At 34.0% G+C, this 27,273-nt stretch overlaps 1 protein-coding gene across 1 annotated transcript in view; it reads left to right on the top strand.

Annotated features, from left to right (window-relative positions):
- The window catches only part of Ranbp21 (exportin-5-like protein Ranbp21), a 425,699-nt gene that overhangs the window by 312,828 nt on the left and 85,598 nt on the right, over nucleotides 1–27,273 (top strand). The window contains exons 24-26 of the mRNA XM_090399635.1: nucleotides 2,530–2,630; nucleotides 11,390–11,486; nucleotides 15,024–15,160. Coding sequence (XP_090255761.1) covers nucleotides 2,530–2,630; nucleotides 11,390–11,486; nucleotides 15,024–15,160 — 335 coding nt within the window. The remainder of the gene's footprint in view (nucleotides 1–2,529; nucleotides 2,631–11,389; nucleotides 11,487–15,023; nucleotides 15,161–27,273) is intronic.

Here is a 27,273-nt window from a genome sequence, read left to right as displayed (position 1 = left end):
TTATTATTTGGTTACAAAAAATAAATTAAGCTAGAGAGCAACATGTTCACCCATAATTACTCGTATAAGTATACATATAATTAAAAATAGTATGGATGGTGGCCAATAAAAGCTGAAATTGCTTACAGGCCTGATGTCAGGGTTTACTCAAACTTGAAGAACTAAGTAGGATGGATGTGTACCATCCAAATTCTTGAAATTTTTATGCCACCATTATTGTTAAGATTAGGATGGTTAATCCAAATTTCACAAGCTTCTTTAAATTTGTGTACATACTAGGTATGATGTAAAAAACGAGGACTTTTCCAATCAATTTGGTAGTATAGGTTGTCAAGAGCTTGATCTGAGAGACCTGCTTCACCAAAATTGTTAAATTTAATGTGGTGTTTGTGTTCTTTTTTATGGATAGGGATTGTACATCTAGTTTCACCAATATAAGGTAAGTTACAGGTGCAAATAGATACAATAAACTCCAAGGTGAGTCAGTGGGGGGGATCCTTAGAGGAGTGTAATATGTTTTAATTTTATAGGTAGTTTAAAAGTGACATTAAGATTATAATCATGTAGAATTCTATATAACCCTTTAACATATGGGATAGCTGTGGTTTTACTGTTATCTATATTACATTTATTTTTTGATGAAGTGTTATGAAGAACTTTAGTGATAGTATTTTTTCTATAACCATTATTTATAAATGTATTGCTAATAACTTGTAATTCTCGTTTAAGAGCTTGTTCATTAGACAAACTGTTAACTCAGGAGTGGTGGTGGTGGTGGTGAAGATTTTGTAAAAATTGGTTAGGGCTCGCATTCAGGAATGGGTTGACAGTGAATCTCTACTTTGCAATGAGCAACATGGATTTACTAAGGGAAGGTCATGTTTTAGCAGCTTGCTCACATTTTATAGCAATGTTACCATTAAACTAGACAAGGGGAATGGATACACCATGATACTTTTGGATTTTGCCAAGGCTTTTGACATAATCAGCATGGTAGACTGTTGCATAAATTGGAGAATATGGGTTTGGATTATAGAATAATATAGGATAAGAGGATGGCTGACTGACAGATATCAAAAAGTGGTATATGAGGGATGTGAGTGTGAGATTTAAGGTGTACCAATGTTCCTTGGTATACCAGTGGTGTCCTAAGAATCAGTGCTTGGTCCACTGTTATTCAATCTATACATTAATGATACTGGGAAGGATTTGACAAGCAACATACAGCTATTTGCTGATGATGCATAGATAGGTAGGGTAATCAGATTGAGATTTACAAACTTCTGAAAGGGTCATACAGGATTTCAATTGATTGAATTTTTCAATTTATGGACGGTGGGAAAAGGACAAGAGGGCATCCTTGAAAGCTGAGAATGAATGCCACTAAGAAGAGAGTGAGGGTTAGATTTTTCTCTCATAGGGTGGTGCATGATTGGAATGGATTGCCATTGGATGTTGTGAGTGCAAGCAGTGTGAATGAATTCAAGAATAAGTATGATAGCTGGTGCATGTAGCATATGGCCTCCCTTGATGAGTCCCTGACTCCCTAGAGGTCGCTTTTAATAATAATAATACACTGCCTGAGGGAAGACATATGACCAGTTTATCCAGGAAAGAAATGAGTTCTGATTTTCAATTTCAAATGAAATTGAAAATCAGAAAATCCTCACCATTCTATTTAAGTGGCCATAGCACCTTAAATTAGCTCTGCTGATGCATTCTTGAATGCTAATAATATCATAGTCTTCTCTAATATCTTCATTTTTAATATGATTCTGCCACTTCATTTTTAATATGATTCTGTCATCTGTTCAGAACCCTCATATTTTTGGTCCCTAGTCTTTGAGTACTTTATTTCTGACTCAACTCTCAAATCCATAACTCAGAATTGGTTTGAACACTGTCTTATATGCTGCTAGTTTGGGGTTTTGGCTAATTTCTCTCATATTCTATATAAATTTATTCAGCTGGATACCTACCATACCACTTGGCTTATTCTGTTGTCTGTTTTCAAATTTAACCTGCCATCTTCAATAAAAACTGTGCCTAAATATCTGAAATGTTTTACTTGATGATAGGTTCATAGCTGCCTTATGAACCTATCATCAAGGTTCTATAGGTTCTCCATTCAAAATGCAGCTGAAGTTTTCTATGCTCCTACCTATTTTCATAGTTTTTATTTTTTTATTGCTGATTTTCCTGCCAAATTTGTTACAGCTGCTCACTCCTTTTTTTTTTTTTTAAATCGATCTTCCATTAAGTGCACACTATCAAATTGAATTGCAGGACATCTGTGTTTGTATATCAAGCATTTTTTCTGTACTGATCACAAATGAAAATCAAATGTGTGTGTGTGAGAGAGATATTTGAAAGCTGAACTGAAGTTAAATGACATACATTAATCCAAAGTGCTCATTCACTAAAGAAGATCTAGTTTATTGCAATATAAGTTAAATTCAATTTAACCTGCACTGGAATTTCTTTTTTTTAAAAAAAACAACAACTTATATTTGTTTATTTTTTATATAGAGTAGTAAATGAAATTTGGGTACCATCCATAAGATCAAGAATTCATCCCTATTTTACTTCAGTGCTTGACATCTCAGATACAGACAAGAATAACATTTTAGGTGAGTTTAAAAATTTACATTGTTATGTTATACGAAAGAAGAAAAAATTTCATTTAAAATTTTATTAATTATGCTATTTAGCTTTTTAGAACATAATAATCTTCACACACAAACACATTGGAATATTTAATTTCAGAATTTTTTTTTTTTTTCGTGTAATGTAACGTTCACATAATGCTGTGTAAGAATTAAAGCTTATAATTTGAACATCACCTGCATGATTAGCTAAGATTTGTTTTCTTGAAAAATAAGATGATTTTGTTTGTTCGACTCACTCCCCTTTAAGTTCATGTTTCCGGTTGATGTCAGTCATGTGGAATATACAAATTTTGTGAGCCCTTTCATTTGAAATTATCATCATCATCATATATTATCATTATCATGGTATGATCACTTAAACAGAATGGGCGAGGAAAGATTAGCAAAACAAGTGTTTTCTGCCAGGTTGGCAGCAAAACGACCCAGGGGAAGACCAAGATATAGGTGGATTGATACCGTACAAAGTGCTTTAGACGATAGAAATATAAGATCTGATAATGTTGGAGTGTTGACAAGTAACAGACTGATTTGGAGGAAAATTGTAGATAGGAAATTAATAATGATGTAATTTTTTTCATGTAGTACTATCATATCCTGCACACCCCTTGCGGGTACATGGCAGGAATTTGATGATGATGATGATGACTTCCTACCATACCAGCTTTGCTGATTCTGTTTTCTATTTCTATATTTAATTTACCATCTTCACTAAAAATCGTGCCTAAGTAGCTGAAATGTTTCTCTTGTTCCACAGGTTCTCCATTCACAACACAGTTGACATTTTCAATGATTCTACCTATTTTCATTGTCTTTGTCTTCTTATTGCTGACCTTCATACCATATCTATTACAACAGCTATCCAATTTAGTCAGAGAATCTTGCAGACTTGTAGCGGATTTATTTAGAAGTATAACAACATCCACATATAAAGCAAAGAGCTGACATTAACATCTCCAATTTTGATATCATATTCGACCAGAAATGCTGAAGTATGGTGGTATAAGAGTGTTACAGTGGCTGCACTGCATAGTTCAGAAAGCCTGGACGGAGGGGCGAATTCCTGATGATTGGAGTAGAGCTCTCATAGTATCCATATATAAAAAGGGAAATAAAACTGAATGTGAAAATTACAGAGGTATTTCCCTACTGAGTTTTCCTGGCAAGATCTATGCAAGTATACTTGAGAAACGGTTGAGAAGAATTGTGGAAGGAAAGCTTGGTGAAGAACAAGCTGGATTCAGGACAAATAGAGGCTGTCAGGATCAGATATTCACTTTACGACAAATAGTTGAGAAATCATGGGAATATAACAAAGAGATGTATTTAAGTTTCATTGATTTGGAAAAGGCATATGACAAGGTGCCAAGAGAGAAGCTATTCAATACGCTACAGTTATATGGTGTCAATGGGGCATTATATCAAGCAATACTTAGTCTTTATTTGAGTTGTAAGTCAGCAGTTAGAATTGAAGGAAGTACAGGAAGATGGTTTAATGTTAAATCTGGTGTGAGACAAGGATGTACATTATCATCTGTTATTCATTATCTATATGGATCACATTATGAAGGAAAGTGGTATTAAACATGATATCAAAATTGGAGATGTTAATGTCAGCTCTTTGCTTTCTGCGGATGATGTTATACTTCTAAATAAATCCGCTACAAGTCTGCAAGATTCTCTGACTAAATTGAATAGCTGTTGTAATAGATATGGTATGAAGGTCAGCAATAAAAAGACAAAGACAATGAAAATAGGTAGAATCATTGAAAATGTCAACTGTGTTCTGAATGGAGAACCTGTGGAACAAGTGAAACATTTCAGCTACTTAGGCACGATTTTTTCAGAAGATGGTAAATTAAATATAGAAATAGACAACAGAATCAGCAAAGCTGGTATGGTAGGAAGTCAATTGAATAAATTCATATGGAATAAGAGAGAAATTAGTCGGAACACTAAATTAGCTGTATACAAGACAGTGTTCAAACCAGTTTTAACTTATGGATCTGAGAGCTGGGTCAAAAGTCAAACACTTGACCAAAGACTAGAGACCGCAGATATGAGAGTCCTGAGAAAGATTATAGGCGTGAACAGATGGCATCAATGGCAATATCATATTAAAAACGAGGATATTAGGAAAGAACTTGACATTGTCAACATTCAGGAATGCGTTAGCAGAGCTAATCTCAGGTGGTATGGTCACTTAAACAGAATGGGCGAAGAAAGATTAGCAAAACAAGTGTTCTCTGCCAGGTTTTCAGCAAAACAACCCAGAGGAAGACCAAGATATAGGTGGATTGATATGGTACAAAGTGCCTTAGACGATAGAAATATAAGATCTGATAATGTTGGAGTCTTAACAAGTAACAGACTGATTTGGAGGAAAATTGTAGATAGGAAGTTAGTAATGATGTAATTTTTTTCATGTAGTACTATCATATCCTGTACACCCCTTGAGGGTACATGGCAGGAATTTGATGACGGTTTAATACCACTTTCTTTCATAATGTGATCCATATAGATAATGAATAACAGAGGGGATAATGTACATCCTTGTCTCACACCAGATTTAACATTAAACCATCTTCCTGTACTTCCTTCAACTGCTGACTTACAACTCAAATAAAGACAAAGTATTGCTTGATATAATGCCCCATTGACACCATATAACTGTAGCATATTGAATAGCTTCTCTCTCTTGGAACCTTGTCATATGCCTTTTCCAAATCGACAAAACATAAATAGAGATCTCTGTTATATTCCCATGCTTTGTCGACTATTTGTCGTAAAGTAAAGATCTGATCCTGATAGCCTCTACTTGGCCTGAATCCAGCTTGTTCTTCACCAAGCTTTTCTTCCACAATTCTTCTCAAACGTTTCTCAAGTATACTTGCATAGATCTTGCCAGAAACACTCAGTAGGGAAATACCTCTGTAATTCTCACATTCAGTTTTATTTCCCTTTTTATATATGGGTACTATGAGAGCTCTACTCCAATCGTCGGGAATTCGTCCCTCTGTCCAGGCTTTCTGAACTATGCAGTGCAGCCACTGTAAGACTCTTATACCACCATACTTCAGCATTTCTGGTCGAATATCATCTACCCCTGCTGCCTTTCCACATTTCAAGCCTTTGGTGGCTTTTTCTACTTCAAGTATGGATATGTATTCCTGACTGCATGCCTGGTCAGTGGTTTTTACCACTGTGCTGTCATCACTGCTTGTTTCATTTAGCAGTTTTTCAAAGTAATTATTCCATACTTCAAGGATATCTTTTTCTCCCTTTTTCATGTTACCTTTATCATCTCTAACTCCTTTTACAGCACTCTTTCCTCCATTCCTAAGCTTCTTCAACAACCTCCAGAATATTTTGCCACCTTCTTGATATTTATTTTCTATATTCTTGCCAAAGTCCTCCCATTTGAAATTATATATATATATATATATATATATATATATATATATATATATATATATATATATATATATAACAATTTGTAGTATTAACTCAGAATTGGGATATGTTCATATTTATATATACTGACTATAACCGAGACTAGAATAACAATTAAATTTATTCAAAGCTCAACATGTTTCATCGGATTGTCTGACTTCTTCAGGCATGTGAACATAGAAAGCAAATAAACACTATAAGAAACATCGTATCGCTATAAAAACGACTATTATAAAATTCGATTAGCTTTGAACTGTAGCTGCAGTCTGTGTTGAAGTTCGATTGTTAGACAGCTAGATGCGTCTGATTTCACGAGTGTGCCAATATCAGATAGCAGAGCTGAAAGAGTCCAGTAGTTTATAGCTAAGGTTATTATTTATGCGATGAATTTTATAATAGTCGTTTTTTTATAGTGATATGATGTTTCTTATAGTGTTTATTTGCTTTCTATGTTCCCACGCCTGAAGAAGTCAGACAATTCGATGAAATATGTTGCTTTTTGAATAAATTTAATTGTTATTCTAGTCTCGGTTATAGTCAATACATATAAATATGAATATATATATATATATATAAAACACTGCAGCAGTTTGCAAAAGAGAGAATCTCAAATACTTAGATGTGAAGCAAATAAGGTTCATATACATATGTCATTTATGCTTGTCAGATTAACTCTGTTTTCTCTGATATGAAAAAATATTCAAAATTTTCACATATTCTCATAGGAATGGCAAAGAACATCAAAACAAGGAACTTATATTTAGTATTTAGGTATGTTTACCATTTGGGTTGAATAATACAGTGTTTTTTTTTTTTAGAAGAAAATAGTAATTCACTGTTGAATTTGTGATACTTCTGTAAGATAAAATTACACTGCTCTTGTGAAATTGAAAACTATGATTTGTATCATCATAAACTGAGAAAGGCAGCTATGAACTAGATAATAGTGAGCATCTGCCATCCCTTTAATTATTGCAGTTGCATGTTTCTCCCTTTGTCACACATCTTGCCTGGCTTAAGACACTTGTTTATATTTGGAAATTAGCTGGTGGAATGATTTTGCTTTTATGTGTACATTTAGTACCAAACAGAAGTGTAGTACCAAGTCTCTTCATTAAAAATTATGAATTTGATAACTTATCATAACCTAGTGAAACTTGTAACAAGAGAAATAACAAATGAATATTATTCAGATTATATAGAAACACATGATAAGAGCACTATTTTGCTAGCTATATATCATATACCTGCAGAAACCCCTGATTTTTTGGGGTTATATCCCTCACAAAGAAAATTAATTCTGTAAGATATATGTATTTGTAGTTCATGATGTTCATAAGCTTTTGCAGCATATGATATATTTTCTCGTTACCACTTCTAGATGCAGTAGTACATCACATAAACATCTAAATACTAGCTTGAGAAGAGACACCAATTTTTTTCTTTTTCTTTCTCCATTTCCTGAATAATAATGAGATCAGCATATATATATATATATATATATATATATATATATATGCAGTATATAAATATAGTATACTGGGTATAGATGTTGGTTTGTTTATAATAAATGTATTATAAAGCTCAAGCCGAAAAACTTTAAACTTGTAAATAAAGTTCTGATCTCAGACTACTTGTGAAATAAAATAATTTACTGCGATGGAGCATGGTGATCTTTTTCCAGTTGACTCTATGAGCCATATCTAAAGCATGATCCACAATCTTTTCTGAAGTGCCTCATACAAAGGAGATGATGATAGCATTGCTAAAATCTTTTTGAAGAGATTGAAGAGAAGATTGAGGATTAAGTTCTTCTATAAGAGAAGACTAATTGGAACAAAAGTAAAGGTAAAGACTATTGGTTAATGTTTTAATAATACCATATTGTCAAGGGTAATGGAAAAGTTTGTGAATGCATCTGCCTGTGGGTGGACTTCCTGTATACTAAAAGGGACAGGTTACAAAGATGTCTAGACAGGAAGATCAGCCAACATCCTCATGGAAGAACACAAAAAAATACATCTGCATTCATGACTATGGCCTTGTGGACCATGCTTTAGATACAGTTCATAGATTCAATTGGAAACAGACCCATGCTCCATTGCAGTAAATTTAAAAGCAAAAGACTATTTTTGGAATCTTCAGCTGCTCTCAGAAATCAGCCTAATTTAAATAAATATGGCTGCATTAAACTTCCCAAAATATGGGAAATGCTAACACTTCAAGATCCCAGTTTACATCCTAAGCCGCTAACAGGTGCCACAAAGGGCACCCCACATAGTCAGGACTCTAGTCTTTTGTCCATGTATTAGTTTATGTTGCTTGTGTGTGGGTGGGTTGGTATTACCTCATATTGTACTCCCTGATGATATCCCAATGACTAAGGTGAAATATTGGAAGAATTAAATGATATTTTTAATCCTTTCTCAGTGCTGTTTCACTATTAAGCCTCTAACAAGAGAAAATGCATAGTTCTTGCTATAGACTAGGATCAGCTGAAGAGGACTTAAAACTGCATGGACAACCTTGTGAATACAAGTGGGCTATCATATTGGGCAATTTCAACTATAGGGGATGTAGACTGTCAGAAGAGAAAGCATGCAAGAGGAAAGAAAAAGAATTTATAGATACAGAATCCTTGCATGCTAGCTTGAATGGACTCATTTTAATGGCAAATGTTAATAGGTGTCAGCTAGATATTTTGGGCAAGAGACTTTCCAGGATAAACATTGCAAGCTGTGACAATTAAATTTCTAGAATGGCGCCTCTCTATATCATGCATATTAAGTCAGACAGAACCATGCAACTGTGAATGTGTCTGTGCCTTGAGTCATATCAAAACAGTCATGTCAGTAGTTGACGAGCTATGGTAGAGTTTTCATGTGGATATTTATTGTTTTCAGTAGAAAAATGAGTGAATAGAATTTAGAACAGCACATCACCATCAAATTTTGTGCAAAGTTAGGCAGAAGCATAAATAAAACTCTGGATATGTTAAGAGTTGTTTATGATGATAATACCATGAAAAGTCTAATGTGTTTTTGTGTGGCATAAGCAGTTTAAAGAGAGACAGGAAGTCATGGGAAACAATGAAAGAACTGAGCAATAAACTCATCAAACATGTGGTAAGAGTGCAACAATTAGTTTAGTCCAACAGAGAAATGATGAGGAAGATTTTGACAGATAATTTGGGAATGAGAAAATTTTCTACAAAGATGGTTCTGCAAATTTTGAGTGAAAATCAATACCAACAGCAGCTGTTTGATGTGTGTTTTGATTTTTCTTTACAGTTGTCTTTTTTGATAGCTATTTCTGGCGATGAAATCTGTTGCTTTCAGCATGACTCTGAAACAAAATATCAAAGCATGCAATGGAAAATATTTTCACCAAGACTGAAAAAAAGGTGCACGTGATTTCAGATCAAAACAATGCTTGTTTGTTTTTTATTTTAGGGACATAGTTTACTTCAAATTCATTAAACAAAGCCAATCAACATTATTTAGACCTGCTGTCAAGAAAAACTTTGGCCAAACAGTTGGATCAGCCATCACGACAATATCCCCTTCACATGATTCAATAGTTTTCTGTGAGTTTCTGGCATAAAAAAAAGTCAATCACAAAATTGGACCATCCTCCATCCTGGTTTAGCACCTTTTGGCTGTTCCCAAAACTGAAGACTCCTTGAAAAGATGCATATTTTTTGCCATTTCTGCATAAGTGGCAGAAAATCTTTGCAGAAGACAAGTTCCAGAAACATTTTGAACAGTGGCAGCATCATCTAAGTGCATTGCTGGGAAGTGATAGTAGCCACTACAGGTAAGCAAATATAGTTTTTATCTATACATTTCAAGAATTTGTCATACCTTGTATATTAATTGGAATTTGTTGCAGTTGTTTCATGAAGCTAGGGGTAATAGCAGATTGTGGATTAAAATTCAGAAGTCACATTACTAAGGTAGTTAAGACAAGACATCATATTAGATAACTGCAGTGCTGAAAAGAATACTAACTTGTAAGAATGAAAAAGTTATTCATTCATTCTTACAATATCCCCTTCACATGATTCAATAGTTTTCTGTGAGTTTCTGGCATAAAAAAAAGTCAATCACAAAATTGGACTTTATTCATTCATTCATTGGAAGTTATTCATTCATTCTTACAAGTTAAGAATAAAGAAGTTATTCCCCCACTTTATGAGGAAGCAATTGAACTTCACATATGAACATAGGCTGAAGGAGTGGCCTTTAAAGCATAAGAAATGGGAGAAGAGAATTCTTGCACTAGATAAAGAGGAAGAAATTTTGCTGCTCATGGCAGGTGATCATCCCCTCAGGGTAATCTCTTGAAGCTGAGTAACAGCATGGCCAGGAAGAATGTGAGCTCTGGCTTCTTTTTTTTTGGCATGTAATGAGTAAATAAAATAAGCTGCCCAGCAGAAACATTGTAAGTGCACCTTTGGTGAATATTTTTAAGTAGGGATATATAGGTACCACAAAATTATCCCTTCGATGCCCTCCATTGATGAGCCCCTGACTCCCTGGAGGTGTGCTTATGTATAATAAGAAACAGAGTGCTTTTGGAATGTTTCTGCTCTCAGGCAGCAAATAACTTTTTAATCTTATGATCTAAAAACACTGTGATCCCTTTGAAAATATTTGAAAATTTTAATGCAAAAAAAATAATAATAATAATAATAATAAATAAAAAAAAATAGCCAGTGTTGTTAATCCAGAAAGTTCTTTCTACTACTGTATATAAACTTGGTTTAATGAAAAATTTTATTAATATTATGGTGCAAAATGACCAGGTGTTTCATTAAAATTGAAATATTCACAGGAATGCATGGAGAACATTTAAAGCAACAACTGTGAATTGAAAAGTACAAGAGTAGGAGGGACAATTTCCTAAATGAGCAACTCTGCACTGGGATACAAAATGTCATTGAAATTTTTTATTTTTTTTTTTAAACTTGCATCAAAGGTAATATAAATAATTAGAAAGCAGGACAAGAAATATTGGATGAAAATCATGCTGTAAATTGATAAATGATATGTCTTCAAGTATGAATCATTGGTGACTAAATTTTAGAGGAATTTCATATACACTTTAGTGTACTTTGATATTGTTAATCTTGGATCAAAATCCCAATCTACTAGTTTTGTATTTTAATCATTTTTGACACTTTAGTAGTATTTGTTATAACTGATTCTAAAAGTACAGATATTTCTTCTTTTACAAGTAATATTTAATTTTGTTTCTTTTTTGTGAAGGATCAAATCCTCCATCACTGGACCTCATGGATTTGCCTACATTAAAGCAACCATTAGAAAGGATGAAGAATTTTCTTTCTTCACTTCATGACATCTGGTGAGTTCATTCATAAAATTTTAAAAGTATTATATTAGGATTGTTCAGCATAAAACTCCTTTCTGCCCATTTCATCCCTTGGTATATTGTGGTTCATTTTTGTTTTTCAACTTTGCTGTACTAGTACTGTATTTTGGTACAAATTGTGTGGGTTTATTTACACTTGCAAATAGATTGTAATTGTGAGATTTTTGTCTAATTTCCCTAAAACATATATTTATTTCCCCAACCCACCTTAATATTTACACCAATCTTTCTTTTTCTAGCATGTTTCCAACAATGGTCAAAGGTTTCAGCATTTAAGCATCATTGGAAGTATGCCAAATCAAATGTTCAGGTTCTTCATTCTTCAGATTCTTGATTTCTGATCAACATACATAATCTGATGTCATGTAAATTTCATCAAACACATATGAGGGTTCACACCTTGTTAATATTGTTATCAACCATGTTCCTTTGTTAGAGGATATTTTCTTTGATTATGTTCATGTGCATTTTCTAATCTTTGTCAGAAGAAATAAATTACAATTGTCTGATAAGACAAGATTAATTTATTATTAGGTTTTGGTTTTGAAATTGATTTGCTGTGATGTTGTAAATGGTGTTGACATACATTGTTACAGATGTTCAAATTAAATTCTAATTTTATTGTTATTAAACAGTTAAATAAAATAAAAATACTAACTTTAAGTGTTAAAATATTCTGTTTAATATAAAACAGACATTATAATTATAGCACTAACAATGGATTTAATTATATTAAATCCATTGTTAATTACAAATTTAATTACATTAACTATTGTTAATGTAATTAAATTTTATGTGAATGGAATGCATTTACATCATAGAAGAGAAACATTGAATCAAGCATAGTATTGCTAACTGCATCACTGTATACTGGTGATTATTATTTACTGATTTATCTCCCAGTGAGTACTCCTGTGAAATATCTGTTCTGATTAGAGATTATCAAACCTTTCAAATTTCCCAAGGAAATTTATAAATTCTTAATTTATGGAGTAAGAACTTTTCTTTTTTAGTTTTTCTTATTTTGAAATTTTTTTTAAATAAATATTTTTTAAACTTACTTTTGAAATTGTTCACATATTTTTATCTTTTTACTTTTTTTTATATTTATGCTAGTTTTTAATTTAACATATATTACTCTCTTACACAAGGCAGCCGGGTAAGCAGTTGGAGGTTGTGATCCTTCGAAAATACTTCATGTGAAGACTGCCCCACAGAACTGAGCTGAATGAAATGAAAGACAACTGGGAGTAGTAAGTTTGGTGATTATGCAGTTAGACTATAAAGGAATGTTGAACAGCTGTTGCTTGAGTTCCTGTAGAACTGGCAGAAATGGAGGACATAATGGATGCTACATTCATGAACAGCAGCCATGAAAACATCTTTAGAAGAGACACAATACAGAAATGGTTGATGTCTTTCTCTGTAAAATATCATCATCATCATCATGCATATCAAGGATTTAGGGCTAGCATGGCCTGTTCCGGCCTTAGAAGTCATCGTTGAATCGTTTAAGAGGACGTCCTGGTTTTCTTTTTCCTAATAGCTTGTACTTTAAGGCTTGTTTTGGTAATCTTTCTGTTTTCATTCTTTGAACGTGTTCCATCCATTTATGTTTATATTTTTTTTAATTTTTTTCTATTACTGGTTCTTGGTTTAATTCTTTCATAATTTCTTCATTTCTTTTGTGATCAAATAGGGTATACTTTGCAGTTTTTCTCATAAACTTCATTTCTGCTGTTGTTAATCTTTGTTTGTCTTCTTGTTTTATTGTCTGGATTTTGCTTCCATACATTAAGACTGGTAGGGCTAATGTATTATATACTTTTAGTCTGGTTTGTTTTTGAACTAGGTTTGGTTTAAATATAGAGTTAATTACACCTGTTATTTTTAAATATTTTGCAATTTTTACGTTTATATCTTTTTCATTTTCATATGTGATCATACATCCTAGGTAATTAAATGAATTCATCTGTTCTAAGATCTTGTTATCTATTATTATTTTAGTTCTTGCTGGATCTTGTCCTTTAAAGGCCATAGTTCTTGATTTTTCTGTTGATATTATCATACCATAATCTTTGGATATCTCATTTAGATCTAAAATAGCTTTCTATAGTTATCTTCAGAATTTATAATTATTATTTGGTCGTCGGCAAAGAGGAGAGTGTTTAAGTTTACTGTAGAAGAAAGTTTAATTCCTTGATGTAAATTTTTATTCCATTTTATTATTATTTCATTTAAGTAGATATTAAAAAGAGTTGCTGAGAGGGGACATCCCTGTCGGACCCCTTGGTTTATCTCTCTCATATATGATAGCTCGTGATTTAATCTTATTTGTATTTGATTATTTTCATATATACTTGTGATAGCTTTTAGGATATTATTTGGTATTTCTTTTAATATGTTAAATAATATGTTTCTTTTAACTTTGTCAAATGCTTTTTCAAAGTCAATAAATGCAATATGTGTTTCTAAATTGTATTCTCTTCTTTTCTCTATTATTAATTTTAGGCAAAAGGCCAGGTCTATACATGATCGTCCTTTTCTAAATCCATTCTGTACTTCTAAAATAAAGTTTTTGGAATATTTCATTAGTTTGCTATTTAAGATTCTGCTATATATTTTGTAACAGGAATTTAGTATACTGATGCCTCTATAGTTTTTAGGGTCATCTCTATTACCTTTTTTAAAAGATAGGAATCACAATTGCTTTTTTGTAAAATATAAGCAATATAATTGGTACATCCATATAACGAAAATTTCTAAAAGGCTATGATAGCACACATTTGCAATAATAAGTTGGTATGATGCAGAAAATTACATTTATTAATATTTTGCCATTGTTTAGTTTAAATTTTTGAGTGATAAAAATATGTTGATTCATTTGCATGAACAAAATATTGTGTTATGTCAATATCTGTGGGTGCCATGCACTTAAAGCTTTTGATTGGTTAAATTGTAGCTCACTTTTGTAAATGAAGTAAACTACTTTTTTTGACCTCCATAACTCAGTCATTATCTTCAATATCCTTCAGTCGGAAAGACCTGGGTTTGAATCTTGTCTAGGAAGCAAAAAAATTTTATCAGGCTTTTGAAGTGAAAGTGAGTTATCTGTTCTCATATTGAGATTGCAGGATTTTTCCTCCTGAAAAATTTTGTGTGTTTTTCATTCTGCAAAACACACAAACTCGCCAGACATGTGGTCAGATGGAAGACGATGTATGCATATATGATTAACCACCCTGTCATTTATCAAGCAGTTTTCTAAGAAGCCATACTAGGCCATGACAGAGCCTTAAGCCTAAAAAAAAGGGCAAACTATTTTTAGTTTAAGTTAGTGCACTTATGTTGCACCTGTTGCTAATTTCATGGGCATAAAGATATTTTTTTCATTAACCAGAAGTTAGCATGTTTTTTTCATGATAAGCAGAAGTGAAATAAATTAAAGATTAATATATATATATATATATATATATTTTATTATTATTTTTTTTTCCTCTCCATAAAAAGCTATCACATTCTAGGAAATGCAGCTGCCAGTTTAGGTTTAGAATTCTATGCCATTCCTAATTTAGCAGAAGTAGTGCTAACCTCAGTTTTCAAAGACCTGAAATATATACCAGACTACAGATTACGACCTGTGATACATATCCTTTTTTTAGTGTTTCTTAATTTAATTTTTGACCTTTTTTAATAATAAACAATAGTAAAGGTTTATATATATACAGGATGTTCGGGATAAATTTGACATATTTATAATTAATTATATTTTTCCATAAGTTACATGTATTAACACACACTTCTCTTCATTTAAAAGTTTGGACCCTTCTTCATTCATATACAAGATGTCAGAAAGGATGGATAGCTGGAACCCACCTGAATCATGGAAGAGAATAACTTGTATCATGATGATTCGTGCCCGCCATCAAAATAAGGATATTACGACTGCTGCCCAATGCTCCCTGAATACAGTAAAAACAATCAGGCATGAACTAGAGACTTGCAATGGTGACTACGAGGATGTAGCAAGAAGAAAGATCCCTAGCAGACGATCTGATTGCGTTCTTACAGCAGAATTCCTCGCAAATCTGCAGGGACAGGTGTTGAAGAACCCTGGCATTGGAATTCGGGCTTTGTTCGTGGAGTTGCTAACTGTAGTCAAGCCCTGGATAACAAGGGTAGCCAATGGTAGGCCGTATGTATGGCAGCAGGATTCGGCCCCTTGCCACACCTCTGGGAAAAGTCAAAAATGGTTGTCTGAAAATTTCTACGACTTCACCAGTCCAAATGTTTGGCCTCCAAACTCCCCAGACCTTAACCCCATGGATTATTTTGTATGGGGCGCAGTTGAAAAAGACACCAATCGCACTTCCAGTAATACAAAAGCCCAGTTAATGGATAAAATTAAAACAGTTTTTGCGGCCCTTCCCAGGGAGACTGTAGCATCAGCTTGTTCGAGGTTCCGAAGCAGAATTGAAGCTGTGATCGATGCTAATGGTGGTTATTTTGAGTAAATCTTGTTGATAGTATTGTAATTAACTCTGCCTGTAATGTTTTTTTGTCAATTCGTTAAATTTAATAGATACAAAGAAGATTTTCTTTTTCCTTACGAAACTGTCAAATTTATCCCGAACACCCTGTATATATATATATATATATATTTTTTTTTTTTTTTTAATTTTTTTTTTTTTTTCCCTCAACATAATCTCCCTTAAGACTAATACATTTATTCCAGCGATGCTCCCGCACCATTATCCTATCCCTGTAGTGGTTCGCAATAAGATCTGCAAAATACCTCTCTACAGCTGCAATCACCTCTTGATTCGAAGAAAAACGCTGATCAGCAAGAAAGAGTTTTAGTTTTGGGAAGAGATAGAAGTCAGAGGGAGCCAAATCTGGGGAATAGGATGGATGTTCCAACAATTCATAATGCAGATCCCTTAATTTTCCCATTGCCAAAACACCTTTAAGGGCGGGTGCATTGTCCTGATGAAAGATGATTTTTTTTCATCTAGTCTGGTTAAAAGATCGGAATAATATTCCCTGGTTATTGTTTTACCCTTTTCAAGATGATTAATAAACAAATTGCCTTTAGCATCCCAAAACACTGATGCCATGACCTTTCCTGCTGATGGAACCAACTTTGTCTTCTTTGGCGCTGAACAACCGGCTTCTGTCCACTGTTTTGACTGCTGTTTGGATTCTGGTGTGTAATGGTGAATCCAAGTCTCATCCATAGTAATAAATCAATGCACAAAATCAGTTTTATTCTTGTTAAAACGCTCCAGCACTGTTCAGAAATTTTCATGCGAATGCACTTTTGATCTGCTGTGAGCGAGCGCAACATCCGTCTTGCACAAAGCTTTTACTTTGCAATTCTTCGTGCAAAATATATCCTGCACGTTCTTTTGAAATTCCTATAGTGTCAGCAATTTCACGCATTTTGACTCGCTGGTCATCCAATACCGTGTGCACTTGATCAATGATTTCTGGTGATGTTACACTTTTTAGGCGTCCTTCACGTGGATCATCTTCAAGGCTGGTACAGCCATGTTTAAACTAGACAGCCCATCTTAATTGTCAAAAATGAAGGAGAAGAGTGCCCATGAACTTTTATGAACTTCAAAGAAATTTCTTTTGGCGTTAAACCTTCTTTTACAAAGAATTTTATAACCACACTATACTCAATTTTATCCATTTCAAGGGATACAAACAACACTTTTGCTTCAGACAGCTGTATAAAACAAATTACTTGATAGAATGACTTACAATTTCACATGGATGCTTATGACAGATGTACTAACTTAGAAAAAAAATCGTGCCAATAGTGTTGCCATCTGTGGTCGAGGCCGAGAACATTTCACACCACCCACTTAATCTACAATTTTTTTAACAATGTACTAGGCTAGTTCTTTCACCATTCTATGACATACCTTATAATCTCTCACCAGTCTGTTCTTTACAGTGCCTGTGTCTGTCTGATTTTTGTCACCATGCCATTTGCCTGCAAAAGAGACCTAGGTTCAAATCAATGTATGATAGAAATAATTTACAGCTTTCTTATTTTTACAGTTTACAGTTTTCTTATCATATAAATGACAAGATTAGATATGGACAATTTTACATCATTCATTGCAGTGCCTGTTTATGAGAAACATATCTTACTCTAGTACATGCTTTCTCCTGTGTTTCAGAGATACGTGAAACTAAAAGCTAATTAATTTAGTACATATTCACAGTAAAATTAAGTTTAATTTTACTGTTAATATGTATTGATTTAATTAATACATATTAACAATTTAATATTAATTACAAATTTTTAGAATAAGTATCCCTTTCACAGATCCATACACAAGAGGCCACAAGACAAAAAATAAATGTGTATGTGGGCAAAGTCAAGAGTAAAGTAATCTGTTGATATTCCTCTTGAAGAGTGGGACGTTCTAGTCCATGGATAATAATTCATGGGGAAGGTTGTTCCACAGAACTGAGGTAGATGAAATGATGGAACTGTAAAAGAATGTTATGCAGCTGTTGCTCTTGTACCAGTAGGTTTAGCAGAAGTGTGGTGGGGGCGGGGTGCATAATGTATGCTAGTTCTGCTGAACAGTGCTCATGGAAGTATCTGTAGAAAAGACACAATGCAGAAACTGACCATCTATGAGACTGTGGCAGAAGAGGGGTTGTGTGAGAGGGGTCATCAGTCAACCAAACTTCTCTCTTCTGAACAGCATCAAGAATTTTTAGACAGATTTTAGGCATGCCGCTACCAAATGTGAGTGCAGTATTCCAAGTTCAGGCAAATTTAGGATTTGTACAGAGTAAGTTAGTAACTGGACAAATGAAAATAACATCTCCAGCAGGAAAGGAAAAAAAAAAAAAAAAAGGATGGCAAGTGTTTTGGAAGCTGAGGATGCTATAGAGATATTTGGGAAGGACTAAGAGTAAATCAGTCTGAGGAGAAAGATCTCATATTGACAATTAAATTGAACATTATCAAAGATAAGGAGAGAAAAACCAAAGTCTTTGTCGGGGGGGGGGGGGGGGGAGCATGGAAGGTGATTGGGATTGTAGCTTGCAGTATCTGTTTAAAAAATAAAAATTTCCAAATAAGAATATGAAAGAGCCAAATGCATGAAACTTGCTTCCTGCTCAAATGCACTTCTCGGTCATGACTTCTGCCTTTCTACACCTCTCTCTCTCTCACTTTCCAGTCTCACATCTAGATGTTACTATTTTAATCTCATAATAAAATTTAATGGAATGAATATGGCACAAAAAGAAATAATAAATAACAGGTTTAATCATTCTGATATTTTGTTTCTGTCACAGATACATTTTCAGAAATACAATATTAAAATTTTAATAATGCTCGTGTGCATGCACACACACAAAAAACAATATTTGGAAGAAATTTGAATATTTAAAGAGCATAAAGTTCTATGTGGGTCACCCTGTATGTGTGCTGTTAGGCAGGAGGCCTAAGCCTAAATACGTGGTGATTATTGTAACACTCAAAGGTAATGCTAACCTTCTTGAATTATCTCCTCCAGTTCTTGTATAGATGGCCAAGACAAGTCATTTCCCTGCTGAATCAAGAACAGCTTACTTCATGCCTCCTGATCTTCTATCAATAAATTAATAAAAAGGTTTCTGAAGAATTTGCAGCAGCTTAGATGCCAGCAAGTCTCAAGTCTCCTAGTCTAAGTGGTACTCCCCTGCAGTGTATTAATTCTCTGTCTGTGCAAGTTATCATGTTTTTTTTTTTTGTTATTTGTTCAACAGCATAATCTATGTTCAATCCATTCCAAAAGGAATACAGAATCATCCATTAACTATTAATTCCATTGCCCACACCTCAGTTCTGAAAGCAGTGAAGGCATTTGTCATATATATATACAACCTTTTCATTATCTAGAATTCCACCAGTTAATTGGCGATCACCAATGTGTATTGTGCTATTCTAGCTTCATAGCAGATCTCCTAGCTAACCTTACACCACCTTCATGCACAAGTCATTGTAAGAAGAAAAGTTGAAAGAAGTTTTCATCGTAATTGCTTTTAATATTCCATAGCACTGATCACATTAGGAATAATAAAAAAATATCGGTATTGATCCCATCTAGTATAGGGCCAGATGTGATCAGTGCTATGGTATACCTTATAGTCCTGCCTTCCATCATCTATAGGTGGGTTTGCCAGTTTCCTCACTAACCATTTACTAAGTTATGTGGTTACTTTCCTCTCTTCAGATTTCCCCAACAATGCTGGAAGATCCCAAGGTTTTGTACTTCTGCCCACATTCTACCTCGTTTACATTAATGATTCTCTCCCCTCACTAACCTTAAATCCTATTAGTAGTTTTCCCATTGATAGTATATTCCTTTCCTCGTCTTTGTTTGAAAAACCTTTTTAGTATTCAAATGATTTTGAATTTAAGATCTCTCATAACTGGTGTCCTAAACATTAATCTTTCTATTCTTGAGTGTAGTGAGGACATTCTAATGAATGTTAGTGCCACCAAAGTGTGGTCATGTCTTATTTTTCATAAGAAAGATCTCGTATCACTTCTTTTTATCTTTAATAATGCCCAGATCTCAATTCGAGATCAAATTTCTCTTTTTGGGCTCTCTAGCCTTTCCTGGCACAAACTTTGCATCCATAATCTCTTTCTAATCTTTACATCCATAAAAAACTTCTCACCCGTACAACTCTAATAGTATATAATCTGTCAAACATTGCAATATTTCTAAAAACTGCAATATATTTCATCCAACTTTATATGCATATCACCAGGAAGACAGACCAGTAACTACATTGAAAACATGAATCATAAGAATGGGTCAGGAAGCATGCCTACTACTTCATGTTTAATCACAGCTGAAGTAATATGATTATGCTATTAGAGTTCAAAGGAACAATTGTAAAAGTTGCATAGATAAAAAATAATTTTAAAAAAAATTATGAACAGTTGATAGTAATCACTTCCCAAAACTTAGCAATTGGAACACAGTCTGAGTGGTTAAGGTTCGGATGATTTCATAGCATTTCACATTTTGGCGAAAGGATGATCATATTTGAACCTGCTGGAATAAAGAATCTTTCTCTGATTCCAAATAACTCTGTGCATAGTGTCAATAACATGAGAAGCAACTCCAGACTTGTCAGATTCCAAAAATATAAATATAGTCTTGATGTTCTTGGATTCTAATCAAAGCAGAATATTCAGTCTTTCCAAAATAGCAAAGATGACATGAGCAGGTTACCTGACAGACACCTGGTAAGGATAGAAGTGGTAATGTATCCTTTATAGATGGTAAGAAGGAAAACAGTTTCCAAGCTGGTTTGAAGGAGGTGTATAAATTGAACTTCCAAACTGTTACCGCTCAGACTGTATGCCAATCTCTAGGTTTGGAGAAGTGATTGCTGTTAACTTGTTCATAATGTTTTGTTTTTTTAATTATTACTTTAAACAATTTTTTATCTACACAGCTTTTACAATTGTTCCTTTGAACTCTAATAGTGTGATTATCACCTCAAATGCAGCCGAGACATGAGCTAGTAGGCACATACTTTGACTTATTCTTATGATTCATGTTTTGAATGTCTGTCTCCCTGGATGATGTCTATGTAAGTTTGGATGAAATATTTTGGAGTTTTTATAAAATATGTCTAGAATACATGCACCATTAAAACTATTCATTCCAACATTGGAATACTGTTCCCACATTTAGGATGATAGAACAAAAACCTTAAAATGCTTGATTTTATTCAGAAATGAGCATTTCACTTAATAAATCACCCTCTCGCAGAGCCATTACTCTAGTCAATTTTTTATAGATGTTCTGTTTAGCCTTTCTACAGGCATTTTCATGGGTACCACTCCATGAGTTTCCATTCAATATCTATATACAATTCTGTTTTACGCTTTCATTCTGTATATCCCCTTTGGAATGGAATGTTATGTTCATTGTGTTGTTTGCCACTGATTTGCCGTAATTAATGGTAGCTAACAGGAAACCATTACAAATGTAAGTTGGACTTTAGCTACCCGTAAGATTTTACTTTTGTTAAAATTTTACAGGTAAGAATGGTAAATGATACTTGTTTCGGTATCTTTTTTTTTTTTAGGAAGGCTAGCCTATTAAGCTGTAGATCTCTAAGTTTAATTTTCACTTTCATTCTTTATTATAATATCATCCTTGTTGAGTATCTTCATATATGTGTAGCAAGGCTTAGGAGTTTGAAAATATTCATCTTAATATTTAATGGTTTAAACAGGCTATTGGAGAATTCTGAAATCTGTAGTAGTGTAGACCTGGCTGGCTACCACTACATCAGAATCACATAGTCATGATCTATCACCCTCAGCTGAGGTCATAACTTTACTATCACTCAGACAGCCTAAATTAGAAATAATGTAAACATTGAATGTGGGACCTATAACCTACCTTACATAGATACTAAAAATGTTCATTTGGGTGTAAGTGACATCCTAATTAGATCTAAACTCTTAAAAAAAAAAGTCTTCAGAGAAAGTAATAGCACTTTTAAAAAAATGTTATACAATAGCAAAAAAAAAAAAAAAAAAAAAAAAAAGACATTACTATAGTTTGCCCACCGATTTGAGGTCCCTTGAAACTACTGTGCATGTCAGAAAAAGGAGAATCCATTCCGATAATAGGGTAATCAGTCTGTCTTCTGGGATGTAATAATAAACAAACTGAGTTTGTTTATTATTACAGGTCGGAAAATTTAGCTTTTCTTTTACGAACATTGTTGTTTTTAAAGTGTAACAATTTTGCTTGTATAACAGTTGGAAAAATGTACGTAGAGTGTTAATACGTGCAAATACTGCGTTCTACATAAAACAATGTCACTTCGCTCCATGATAAGTTTCCTTTTATTCTGGGACTTTTTAAAACAAAATCCGATTTCGTGAAATATTTTCCTTAAAGTTTCTCTTTTCCAAGGAAAATTAATTTTTTCTTTAAGCACAGGAATCAAGTTCAGAATAGTTGGCACTCTTTTCTCGAATACGTAAAATTCGTGAATAGCTCTTCTTATAACGTCTACATCAAAATCATTCAAAGCTACGGTTTCGATGGTTTTCTTTCTCTGGTGCTTTTTTTTTTTTTTTAGGAGATTTAAATTTTGGCTTACCTTCACCTTTTGATTCCCTACGAATTCTTTTAACAGTCGACCCCGATACGCCCGCAATTGCACTTGCATGTTTTATGACTTGAGAAAGGGGAACAAGAAGACGGCCTTCTGACGATTCTTTTTCGCAGAATGTCAGCATATTATTCAATATTCTTTTGCAAGAGCTACTGAAACGTTTAACAACAGAACTTGTTGACTGCACTGGATCCATCATACAAATTAATAATAAAAAAATAATGCAAAAAGAGAACAACAAAAATCAAGCTAGTACTAGTACAGCGCCAGACAAGAAAGCACGTGATTTCGCATGTTGGCGACCAATTCGTACATCCTTCATTTCTTTCTCCCCTTCAGCATGAAATCGACTATTCTTGGCACAAAGCCAAGAAGGGATCTAGAAATGGTGGGCGAACTATACTCCCCTTTTCATATTAGGCCATTGAACGTAAAACAAGGAAAGATAGATTTGGTAAATTTCTAATATGTACCCTCAAGTGATGTACAGGATACTGTGATAGTAGATTTGGGTTTCTGCATTCGCAGGATCTATATTCATGGATTTGTTTTCAACTTGACAGTCACGAAGTTGCACATCTTCAGTTTCTTAGTGTGCATTATACTTAAAATATTACTGTGCTTTTGTCTTTTTACCAGATGAACTTCATTTAGAATCCATGGGTATTCAGAAAAGCATGTAATATTTTAAGTATAATGCTCACTAAGAAACTGAAGGCATGCAATTTCATGACTGTGAAAACACAAATCCAAAAAAAGTGATGCCTTTGAACAAGAAAGTGCAGATTCTAAATAAATGTCCAGGAGAGCTCAGTTACACAGCCATGGGCTGCATATTATCAGCAAAAGTGCAGTACATAAGGAAACAAAATTAATAACGGAAAATACTCGCGTATAAAGATTATTTAATAGTATAATTTTCGCCTGTGTGTCACAGGCATCTTCAGTACATGTTAAGCTCAAATTAAACAATAACTGACAATTCCAAAAAGAGCCACCTAAGTAGCTGGTGTAAGATGACTAAAAAGGTCAATAAATTTCCTTAAAAAAAAAAATATGTATGTATATATATATATATATATATATAATACAATAAAAAGTTAGGAAAGATTAGCTGATTTGTAAAGTACTATCTCCCATAAAGGGGATAGACGTAAGCCGTCGGATCTGTTTAAGTTAGGAGAATAAAGTAGAGGTTCACATGTTTCTTTATAAAGGCGTTCCATGAGGAACTGACTTTTGTGAAAAACTCTTGTCTTTTTCCAATGAACTCTATGTCTAGTGAAGATGGCATGTTCTGCAAGTCCAGACTTTTCAGGTTTAAAGTATTCAATATAAGATTGGTGTTCTTCTAGCCAAATAGAGGCAGATCTTCCCGTTTGTCCGAAATAAGATAATCCACAAGAGCACGGAATCTGGTAGACACCTGAATGATTAAGATGTGGAAGCTTGTCCTTAGGAGAAGTGAGAAAGGTGGAGATTTTTCTAAATGGTCGAAAGGCAACAGAAATATTCAGTGGTTTAAAAACTTTTGCTATACATTCACTGATGCCTTGTACATAAGTGATAGAAATGCACATTATTTCTTCTGTGTTTGAAGAGGAAGACATATTAAAACTACTCAAAGTTCTTTTAATATAGCAATTCTTATAACCATTAGATAGAGAGGAAGAAGTTATATATTGTAGTTCTTTCTGTAAAAGATTGTCTGAAGAACAAAAGGAGTGGGCCCGATGAACCAGTGTTTTAATAGTTCCTGCCTTTTGACTGGGATGGTGATGAGATTCCGCATGGATATAATGGCCTGTATGAGTCTTCTTTCTATAAACTGAGAAATGTAGGTTACCATCTGGTTGGTGAAGAATTAGAAGATCTAAAAAGGCTAACTGCTTATTTGATTCTACTTCTAGGGTAAACTTGATCCTAGGATGAAGTGTGTTTAACTTAGTGAGAAATTGTTGATGTTCATCTGAAGAGCCATTCCATACAGCAAAAATGTCATCGACATATCTGAACCAATGAGTAGGTCTGGGAGAAATGTTGTCAAAGATACGTTGTTCAAAATGTTCCATAAAGAAATTGGAGATAGCAGGAGAAAGAGGATTGCCCATTGCTGTTCCTTCAATTTGTTGATACAACTTATTTTTAAAGAAAAAATAACCAGAATGTATTACAAAATCAAATATGCTTACAGTGTCTGAAGGAAATTCCTGTTGTTCTAATTCAATGCTTTCAGAAAGAGGCACATTTGTAAATAAAGAAACAACATCTAAACTGATCATGATAACAGAAATGTCCAAATGAAGATCTGAAATTTTATTTTTGAAATCCAAAGTATTTTTTATATAAGTATCAGTTCTTCTAGTTGAAGAGGAGAGTAAATTTGATAAAAATTTTGAGATTTTGTAAGTGGGGCAACCTATACAATCTACTACTGGTCTTAACGGAATGCGTGGTTCATGAACTTTTGGAAGACCATATATTCTAGGTGGACGACCAAAGAAGGTTTTAAGTTTTTTCTTTTGATCTTCATTCCATGTAGATACATTATCTATAAGAGAATTAAGTCTCTTCAATTGACTCTGGGTAGGATGTTTTGATATTGTAATACATTCTGGTTATTTTTCCTTTAAAAATAAGTTGTATCAAATTGAAGGAACAGCAATGGGCAATTCTCTTTCTCCTGCTATCTCCAATTTCTTTATGGAACATTTTGAACAACGCATCTTTGACAACATTTCTCCCAGACCTACTCATTGGTTCAGATATGTCGATGACATTTTTGCTGTGTGGAATGGCTCTTCGGATGAACTTCAACAATTTCTCACTAAGTTAAACGCACTTCATCCTAGGATCAAGTTTACCCTAGAAGTAGAGTCAAATAAGCAGTTAGCCTTTTTAGATCTTCTAATTCTTCGCCAACCAGATGGTAACTTACATTTCTCAGTTTATAGAAAGAAGACTCATACAGGCCATTATATCCATGCGGAATCTCATTACCATCCCAGTCAAAAGGCAGGAACTATTAAAACACTGGTTCATCGGGCCCACTCCTTTTGTTCTTCAGACGATCTTTTACAGAAAGAACTACAATACAGAAATCTTTTACAGAAAGAAAATCTTTTACAGAAAGAAAAACTTCTTCCTCTCTATCTAATGGTTATAAGAATTGCTATATTAAAAGAACTTTGAGTAGTTTTAATATGTCTTCCTCTTCAAACACAGAAGAAATAACGTGCATTCCTATCACTTATGTACAAGGCATCAGTGAACGTATAGCAAAAGTTTTTAAACCACTGAATATTTTTGTTGCCTTTCGACCATTTAGAAAAATCTCCACCTTTCTCACTTCTCCTAAGGACAAGCTTCCACATCTTAATCATCCAGGTGTCTAGATTCCGTGCTCTTGTGGATTATCTTATTTCTGACAAACGGGAGATCTGCCTCTATTCGGCTAGAAGAACACCAATCTTATATTGAATACTTTAAACCTGAAAAGTCTGGACTTGTGGAACATGCCATCTTCACTAGACATAGAGTTCATTGGAGAAAGACTAGAGTTCTTCACAAAAGTCAGTTTCTCATGGAACGCCTTTATAAAGAAACATGTGAAACTTTCTTAACTAATCTTTCTTAACTTTTTATTCTATTAATTTTTTTTTTTTTTTTTTAGAAAATTTATTGACCTTTTTAGTTAGGGAAGAGAGGTGGCAGACATGATGAGGAAGAGGAAGTTGGACATTTTATGTGCGCAGGAGACAAGGTGGAAGGGGGGAAAGGCAAAGGAACTGGGAAATGGATATAAATTGTTCTACTCTGGAGCGAATAACGAGGGAAGAAATGATGTAGGAATTGTGCTGTGTGGCAGAATGAAGGGCGAATTACTGGAAGTGGGTAGAAGTAACGACAGGATGATGCAAATGAAATTGGGTCTTGGAGAAGAGCGGGTGGTCGTATTATGTGTATATGCCCCGCAAGTTGGCTGTACTGCAGAGAAGAAGGATGAGTTCTGGAACGTGTTAGATTAAGAAATGAGGGAACTGGAAGAATATGAGATGGTGATTGTTGGAAGAGACTGTGAAAGGGTGCATGGTGGTCACGGAGTGGGAATGATGAACCAGGAAGGAGAGAGGGTTGTGGACTTTGCAGTAGCGTTTGATCTGGCAATTGTGAACTCGTTTTTCTACAAGAGGGAAGAACATTTGATAACATTTAGGAGTGGTAACAACAGTTCACAAATTGACTACATTTTGACTAGAAGAAAACATCTTAAGGTGTGACAAATTGTAAGGTAATTCCAACAGATCAAGTGGAACAGCAACACTGACTGCTGTGCACAGACTTTAAAATAAGATCGAAGATAAGAACCTCTGGAAGCCATGGGATGAAGACAATTAAGTGGTTTCACTTAAAAGAAGAGAGTGTGAGGAATCGTTTTAGGGAGAGGGTGTTAGAGAGGATTTTGGATGGACTGGAAAGTGTACAAGATTGGTGGAAACATAATTCAAAAGTAATCCTGAGCTGTGCAATCGAGGTGCTTGGTGAGACATCTGGAAAGATTAGAGAGCAGAAGGAGGGTTGG

Source organism: Typopeltis vanoorti, chromosome 10, assembly GCF_054136105.1.
Source record: "Typopeltis vanoorti isolate ZY-2024b chromosome 10, IOZ_Tvanoo_1.0, whole genome shotgun sequence".
In the NCBI taxonomy this organism is placed as follows: Eukaryota; Metazoa; Arthropoda; class Arachnida; order Uropygi; family Thelyphonidae; genus Typopeltis; species Typopeltis vanoorti.
Note: the sequence above shows the minus strand (reverse complement) of the source record. Positions and strands in the feature narration are given on the sequence as shown.